Source organism: Morone saxatilis, unplaced genomic scaffold (assembly GCF_004916995.1).
Source record: "Morone saxatilis isolate NCDOM2014 unplaced genomic scaffold, NCSU_SB_2.0 Contig0, whole genome shotgun sequence".
In the NCBI taxonomy this organism is placed as follows: domain Eukaryota; kingdom Metazoa; phylum Chordata; class Actinopteri; family Moronidae; genus Morone; species Morone saxatilis.
This window is the reverse complement of record NW_023339650.1, coordinates 12,709,402-12,718,085: the sequence shown is the minus strand read 5'-3', so window position 1 is coordinate 12,718,085 and position 8,684 is coordinate 12,709,402. Positions and strand designations below refer to the sequence as shown.

General features: G+C 39.9%; 1 protein-coding gene across 4 annotated transcripts in view; it reads left to right on the top strand.

Annotated features, from left to right (window-relative positions):
• The window catches only part of gyg1b (glycogenin 1b), an 11,025-nt gene extending 2,370 nt beyond the window's left edge, over positions 1–8,655 (top strand). Inside the window, exons 2-8 of one of the 4 annotated variants that reach the window (XM_035657471.1) lie at positions 193–328; positions 432–606; positions 701–863; positions 5,862–5,988; positions 7,112–7,328; positions 7,744–7,821; positions 8,184–8,655. In XM_035657471.1, coding sequence (XP_035513364.1) covers positions 193–328; positions 432–606; positions 701–863; positions 5,862–5,988; positions 7,112–7,328; positions 7,744–7,821; positions 8,184–8,333 — 1,046 coding nt within the window. In that variant the 3' untranslated portion in view covers positions 8,334–8,655. Of the gene's footprint in view, positions 1–192; positions 329–431; positions 607–700; positions 864–5,834; positions 5,989–7,111; positions 7,329–7,743; positions 7,822–8,183 lie in introns of all 4 variants that reach the window. The other 3 variants (XM_035657463.1, XM_035657488.1, XM_035657480.1) reach the window with 3 other exon arrangements.
• Positions 8,656–8,684: the final 29 nt, after the last annotated feature.

Genomic DNA, 8,684 nt, shown 5'->3' with positions numbered 1-8,684 from the left:
CTGTTCCTTTTAAAGTCTTTCAGAAAATGATGTAAGTGTATCGAATCATATTGAATCGTATCGCTGAATATCGTGTATCGCATGGTGAGATTAGTGTATCGCTACAGCCCTAGTACTGGCCAAAGACAAAGACTCTTGCATCGAATTATAAATGACATTTTTTAATCCTTAAGTTGTCTCTTTCCTCTATAGACCAGGCTTTTGTGACGTTGGCTACCAATGACAACTATGCTCGGGGAGCCATGGTGTTGGGCAAGTGCCTCCGCAACCACAATACAACCAAGAAGCTGGTGGCACTCATTGGCCCACAAGTGTCAGAGCCTTGCCAGTAAGAAACCTTGCCTTCAACCAGTCATTCAACATTCAAACCTGTTAGCATTCTTGTCAAGTCTTGTTTTCCACCTGGATTGTTGAGCATTGTGAATCATTAGGTCCGTGCTAAAGAGAATCTTTGACGAGGTGAGGGTGGTGGACGTGCTGGACAGCGGCGACACGGCACACCTGGTCATGATGAAGAGGCCTGACCTGGGTGTCACCTTCACCAAACTCCACTGCTGGACTCTCACACATTACTCCAAATGTGTTTTCATGGACGCGGACACACTGGTGAGACCAACTGAGATTTTTTTCATCAGCCAGAAAGATTTAAGATGTTGTACGTGCGTAAACATGTTTGTCTATGTTTGTTCTTGCATCCTAGGTGCTTTCAAATATAGATGAGCTGTTTGACAGAGAAGAGTTGTCAGCTGCTCCCGACCCTGGCTGGCCTGACTGCTTCAATTCCGGTGTGTTTGTTTTTCGTCCTTCTATGGAGACTTATGGCAAACTGCTTCAGTATTGTACAGAACACGGCAGCTTTGATGGTAAGTCAAGATCACATTTTGATTCTTACGTTCTGTGATGAAATTAGAGAATATATTATGACCCCCAATAAATACACATTGATTTTTGTATGAAATAAGCAAAAACAAAATATAATGTTAATTAGTGAGCTTTAGGGCTGCTGATTTTTTTTTTTTTTTTTTGGGATTTTTACCTTAGAATGAGCTACGCTAGCTGTTTCGCCCAGTCTTTATTTCCAATGCTAAGCTAACCATCTACTCGCTGCAGCTTCATATTTACATATACTACATAAGAGTCTTAAAAATATTCTCATCCAACTCTCGACAAGAAAGTGAATACATATATTTTCGAAAATAAAACTTTAACTCAAACCCATTATCACTTATCCTATGAACTTATTTCTACATGTTGATATTAGATAAAATGTATTTGTGTCATAAAGTCGCCTCGTTGTCAAATACATTGCAAGAAAGGATTTGATATGTCTGCCAAACCAGAAACGGTTTACCACCACTGAGTTTTCTTGTCCGCAATCTTTTTTCAGTCAGGCTCAAACATTTAGGCTTTGACCAGCTCTGAGTAACATTGAGTTCTTGGTAACATGATGTTAACCAGAGCTTGTTTATCTTTTGCTCTAAGTAAGGGCTCTATCGAGCCTGGTGCCCGGACACAAGGCCCTCCTGTCACAGACCGTCTAGCTCTGCTGAGTTATTCTCAGGGGCTCGCTTGGGGTGGGGTGGAGGTTAAATTTGAGAGGCCCTGTTTTGCACAGGGCACCGGTTGACATTCAGCAACTCTTCTCCGTGAGGCGTACTGTAACCGAATTGTCGTTTTGGCTTCATATCAGGTTTACTGAACAGCTCAAATCAGCGGCTAAAAAGATCAGTGATCTGTACTTGCAAGTTAAGGAAAAGTTAGAACATTACATAAAACGGCTAAAATCCCAACACTTGAATCAGCCATTGCCATTTTTATTTTTTAAACCTTTTAAAGGGTATCCAGTAAACATTTTACTATGACAGAACATTCATTCATGGTGAGCTATTTGAATATCCTTTTAAACACTTGGGCCTGATAAAGTATCCTCAGTCACCTCAGTCGAGCCTCACATACCTTTTTAAATACGCTAGCTAAAAGCTTTTGTACAGTGCTGTGTTGTACAGCTTTCACCAATTAACACATATAAAACCAGAACCTGGGACTTGATAATTCACACATAATCACTGCATATTTTTGATATATTGTACATATGTTAATGGCTTACTGCTTTCTCTCATCTGATAGTGTCCTGCTTCTGTCAAACTTCTTTTTAACTGCGTTTTTTTATTATTATTTTTTTATTATTGTAAGAATCTTTTTTTTCTATCTTGAGATGATAAACTTTTCAGACGGACATCAAACATAAAATATAGAAACATTTTTGAAGAAATAGCCTAAATATGTATATAAATTGTGACCAAAATAGGTAATGAAAGACACATTTTACAATTGAAAATCAGTGCTCTCTGGTGGACAAACTTCAACACATCAAAATATCTTTGTCATTTCTTATAAGACAATACAATATATTATAAAAAAAAAAAATCTTATGGTTTACTGACTAGCTTTTTTTCAGAGCTTTCAACCACATATCACGGTCTTAATCACGAGACCGATGTTTCAAACTTAATTGAAGTGATGATAACTCAATGAAAACCAAGATCCCTCCATTCAGTGTTGAAGACCATAAGATGTGGTTAGAAGCCACAGACAAAGCTGTACGATTTTGTCAGAGTTGTATTTCCACAGTCTAGAATGAACTTACACACTCATGATATATCTGATAGGCGAAACTCTCACCTGCCTATATTCCAGTTGGGCTCTAATCAAACCCATTGTGTCCTTGGGGTGCTGTGACCTAAAAAATGCTACTAAACAAAGGAAACCGTTGTGGATTAAACAAAACTGGATGCAACTCATAGTAGGGCACGGACTGGCCGCAGCTTGTCCTTGTTAGTAGCAGTGAACCTTTTTTAACATTAAATGACAAGCTGTTTTCCCTTGTGATACTGTGAAAGAGTCCATCAATGAGAGTTAATTGGAAAAACCAATTAGTTTGCTTAATAGTGGCCAATTCTTTCAAGTGCCGACTCATTCTGGCTGTGTTTGCTGGCAAGAATGTTTCCATCACAATCACAACCACGGACAAAAGACATATTGTCTTATTTTTTTTCCAGGAAATACTCCTTTGTTACTGAAAATTCATGCAATTTTCAGTGTCTTTTACTTACACTCATATCCAATACTTCAATGTAATGCCAGCATCTGTATGCCTGATGGCATGCTAATGAATAAAGCTGTCTTATTTATAGCCACGAATGGTCTTTTCATGTGCACTGGGGCATGGGTTGAAGTTGCTTCGACCTTTAGCATTTCACTTCCACTCTACTGTAAGGAATACATGATATACACGTGCAGCTCTCTGCCAGTGATGGATGATATTGAAAAATAGCTGAGGGGAGACTGCAAGAAAATAATTTCTGTGGTTGAACCCAGAGGCTCTATCTCTTCATCTGTAGCTCCAGTGTTGTCTGCTGCCAAGACAAACTGGCAGGGTTAGATGCACATTCTTGCTGAGCTCTGCTCATCCCCTCAAAATGAAGATCCTCTGCCCCATATTAAGTTTTGAAATCCCCCGTGGAGGTTGTGGGTTCGGACAAACAGCAGCTATGTGTGTTATTTTAAACTGCAGCAGTCTGTGGTTTCACAGACTGTACGGTCTTGTGCTTTTTAAGAGCTATATGTGAAAAAGGCCAACATGTCACTTTGTGCCAGTGTCAGTCCAGTGACATACTATATGGCTTCTAGGTGGTGCAATTTAGCATGAACAGTCAATGAGATTGTGTCATGGTTGCTTGCCTTCAAAATTCTGTTATCCTGGCTGGTCAGTTGCAGATTTGATGATGTAACAGAGGAGATGTTCACATTAAAAAGGTTTTTAATAAAGGCTCAATTCAGATCTGGTTGTATACTTGAAGCTCAACTGACCCACTTAATGTCAAATGCATCCCTGTGCCCCAAACTGTCGTCTGAGTTTTATGTTTACGTAAGCCACCGCCATGACAATGCCCCAGTTCTAAATTAGCCAAATTAAGTGAGGGCAAGTGGCTGTCCAGAACCTCCAGTTGGGCCCCTAGGACCTGAGGCAGCTCAAGTCTAAACTTTTTAAAACGGGTTAACCCAGAGGGCAATGTTAATTCAAGTCACCAGCACTGAGAGACAAAACAGTTTAAATACTTGTGTCTACATGTATTATTTCAAGTTGAGTAGTCATGAACAGGGCTGGGATCTTTGAAAATGTTAAATTCAATTACATATACAATACCTGTATTCCTCCCCCCCCCTTTCAACAGTAGGTAAAATTACTTTTTAACTCATCCTGACAAACTCAGAGAATTATCACCCGACTCAATGGTTTTATTCAGTTCTGCGGAGTATTTTAGCATCTTTCAGTTTGTGTTACAGCACAGCAAGATGATGATTTCAGCAAGAAAACACTGATCTGTGTGCCACCTGCTCAGCACCACATGACAAAGTTGGTGACTGGCAGATAAACATATTGATGAATTTAGCTGTTACAGAGCGAATTGGAGTGGCTTGAAACACAGCTCCAGATGAATGAATGTTGCTCCATTCTACCGGATCCAGTCCTGGCAGGTGACACCACCACACCCACATTTTGAATACCTGTCTGGCAATGTCTGGGCAGGGAATGAGTATAGTATTGTTCTCAAAAGTTATTTTATAATTGAAATCCTTATGGAATACAAATATGTTTGCTCACTTTCCCACACTTCTTCTATACCTGTCTACATTTAAATCAATAGGCGGTCCAAGCTTTGCAACAGTTCTCTTTTCTTTTAGCAGTTTTAATACTGCATTGGCGCAGAAGATGTGGTGCACTGTTTGATGTGCAGTCTGATGTGCAAGTCCACTATCTTTTAACACCCAGACCTTTACTGTGGTTCAAGTGAGGCTACTCATTTAGCGCTATTGATTGACCACAATATGAAGGATGTAAGCGCACAATAGAGCAATCAAACTAGAATTGCCATCTGTTAACAGGCTACAATACTGCAGCCTATTGAAAGGCTTCTGGTGTTGCTGAGCAGATTTTGACTTTGTACTGAGCTGCGTATTGGAGGTCAGTGAGCAAACAGCCGGCAATCAGTCTTTGTCAAATATTTAGTTGAATAAATCCACACTGCTGTGGATTAGCCTAAAGACCCCAGCCGTCCCAACATACTGAACTTTGATATTTTGCCTCAGTGGAGAGTAGAGTGTCAACAGCAATGTACACATTCTGTACATTATGTCTCAACTCTATCTACCTTGTGCACACGCATGGCTTCATAACGTATGATAAAACCCAGAGGCATTTACTCAGATCTAACCATTAATTCTAGCAAGTTAGATTTAAAATAACCATAGCAATTTGTAAAGGAAGGAAATCTAGCTCTGTGCTCAGAATGTGTGGGAACATTGCTCTTACGGCTTGTCTGTACTGATCAGCAGATTGCTGACTAATGTAGACCAAGCGGAAAGACTAACTAATCTGGCTGTCACAGGTGGGCAGATCATTTGACTGCACTCTTACTCAGCTTTTCCTCTTTCAAAAAAGCTATCCCGTCATATGCTGAACCTGCCAAGGATGTTGTAAGCTGTGTTCCGTAAGCTAAGCTGGCTGTTGTGCCACCATAACAGAGTGTCTCACCGCATGTCCGCACGACTAATCCCTTTAAAAACACATTTTTTAAAAATGTTTAAAAATGCCCATCAGAGTGAATTTAAAACAGATTTAGCAGAAGCACAAGCTAGAACTGTAAAACCTTTGTGAAACCAATTAGAGTGGATCATCTCCAAACCTCTACAGTTTAGCCATATCTAAAACTGTAGATATGTACAGATACTTTCTGACAAGTATAATATGTTGTTAATACACCGGTATGTAGATTTTTGTCCCCCACTATCTGTTGCAGGTGGAGACCAAGGTGTCTTGAATGGCTTCTTCAGCACTTGGGCAACAGCTGACATATCAAAACACCTCCCCTTCATCTACAACCTCAGCAGCATAGCCATCTACACTTACCTTCCAGCATTCAAGCAGTAAGTGTCTGTCTACTAAGGAGGTAATTTTTCTGAAAAACATTCACACAGTAGTTGGAGTCATTTTGAACATCTCATTTTGGTGCGTTTCTACTGATAAATTACGACCGTATATACTTCCACAAGACAGTTGCATTATACTTCAGCAGAGAGACTGTCAATGTGACTAAAATCTTGCGTATCAGATGCAGAGCCAAGGAGTAAGCAGATACTGAATCACATGGACGTGTAGTCACATCGTGACATGACATCAGGTTACGAGCGAGATGAGAAGATTCCACCGGCTCTGCTGGAGCATCCCCCAGCAGGCCTCAGTGCTGGGTTGGATATCTACGGCTGAGCTCCCAACAGCTGAAACCAAATCCTAAAATAGAGCGGTTTATTTAAAGACCTTTTATGTTCACCTCTAGGACTGGTCATTGTGCACTTGGTCTTAAGCCCCCTCCCATCCTCACTGCCTCTCTGTGCGTAAAGCTCTTGCCTCATAGAAACAAACCTCATCAAGTTCTTAAGTTTGGTATTTCCTGGCATCCAGATCAGGATGACGGGGGATAAATATGTATTTACTTGTTGGTAGATGTCAGCAATAGTAGTACTTGAGGTCTGGCAAACACAACAAAACAACAACCCCCCCCCCCCCCCCCCCGGCCAGATTTTTATTGGTGTACAAATGTAGTTTTGGCATGGTTCACAATGCTCACTATTTAATATAATGTAGTCTAATACAAGCAGGCTAATACCGTAGCATTTTTTACCCTTGATTATATTTTCCAACATTCAGTTGTAAAAACGGAAAGGAAGGAAACCTAAATACTTCAATACAGCCTTTAAAGCAATATCATATAGTTAGATAATATGGTTGAAACGGCCACGTACTTTATTTAGAAGAACAGACAGTCTCACTGGAACTACTTAGCAACACCCAGCAGTTACCATAGCTTAGCACTTTAGCTTGATACTAAAAAAAGAGCTAAACAGTAGTTTTACATTTAGTATTAGCTCATAGATGTTTTCTGAACAAAAGTCACACATAATAAATAATTCATAAGAACTTGACTTACTAAATCTAACCTTAATAGATCTACAATTAGTGTTTTAATTCTCACTTACTTATGCATTTCAGATACGGTGGCAATGCTAAGGTGGTCCATTTCCTAGGGAAGACCAAGCCATGGAGTTACACTTTTGACCCCAGAGCTAAACAGATCGTTGGGAGTGTGCAGGAGGCCACCACACACCCCACCTTCCTCCTGGACTGGTGGACCCTGTACTCCAGCGCTGTGGTGCCCATGCTGCAGGAGCAATATGGAGACCAGCCTTTCCACTCTGGATGTGTGGAGGTGAATGTTTTGCTTTATTGGACAACCAGTCCTGCATTTACACTGCAAGCAACTTGGCACAACAGTCTATTCTAACAGATAAAAGGCAGTTACGTCAGTGCCTTAATATGTTTTCAAATTCATGGTCAAGTATCCGAGTCAGTGGGAACTCTGGGTTTCCAAAGTGTAAAGACATAACCAACATTTTACATACCGACCAAGGTTTCTTGGTTTTACAGCTCTATTAGAAATAAAGGCATTTGTCCATTGCCGTGCTTGCATTGTTAATGCATGGAAATATTGTATCTTTGGAAAAACATACTCTATCTATGTAAGCACATTTATTTGCTGCCACAAACAAGTTGCTTTTTTTCACCTTTTCTAATTTATTTTACTCCTACCTTTCTGCTTTTTATTTTATTTTGCTCTGAGTCAGGATGATATACCTTTCTGTCTTCCTATTCATCTCATAAAGTCCCAGTACAGTGACACGGTCACTTTTGAAAGTGAACAGGTATGGTGTTGAATTGGTATTGTGTTTTTCAATAACAGTTTGTTGGCCTCTAGTTTAATGCTATTACTGCTCTTCCTCTAAAATCAGAGCTGATTTAATGCTATTACTGCTCTTCCTCTAAAATCAAAGCTGGTTTAATGCCATTACTACTCTTCCTCTAAAATCCGAGCTTTCGCCTGTTTGCCTGTGGCCATTAATGTTGAAAGGCCACATGTAGCGTGTTCACTGCTTTTTAAAAGAGCAATGAGCGTTAAGGATGTTGTCTGTGCAGTCTGTGTCTCATCATTGATTTTGTTTTGTGTTTTCCTGCTTTTTGTTTCATTATTGTCTTTTTTTAATTTTTTTTTCATATTTTTGCTCAGGGTGCGATCCTCTCTTCACACGCACAAGCACTCGAACCCCAGATGTCCTCAGAAGAACGGAAGCAGAAATGGGAGCAAGGTCAGGCAGACTACATGGGAATGGACTCATTTGACAATATCAAGAAAAAGCTTGATACTTTTCTCAAATAAAGAAGTAATGAAGCGGGATATCAAAAGAGCACTTGCAGTTTAACAAATATCACCATGTCTCTCAAGAAAATACTGTAAAACAGGTTGCATTTTTCCTTCCTACCTGTTACTCAACTAGAGTTGAGTCCCTCCCTCCTCCAGCACTACCCCATCAGTACTCCAAAGACAACGCCGTTTAAATGGGAAATAAAAAGTAAAATGCTATGAACGGCTTTAATTGTCTATGCAAGACAAGTCATTTGGCATTCAGTTTACTCTGCCACAGGTGTCTGTTTTGCTACACTGTGAAAAAAGTCAGGAAATATTTTATAACATTAATTCCCTCTTCTTTTTTTCTTTTTTTTTTTGGAA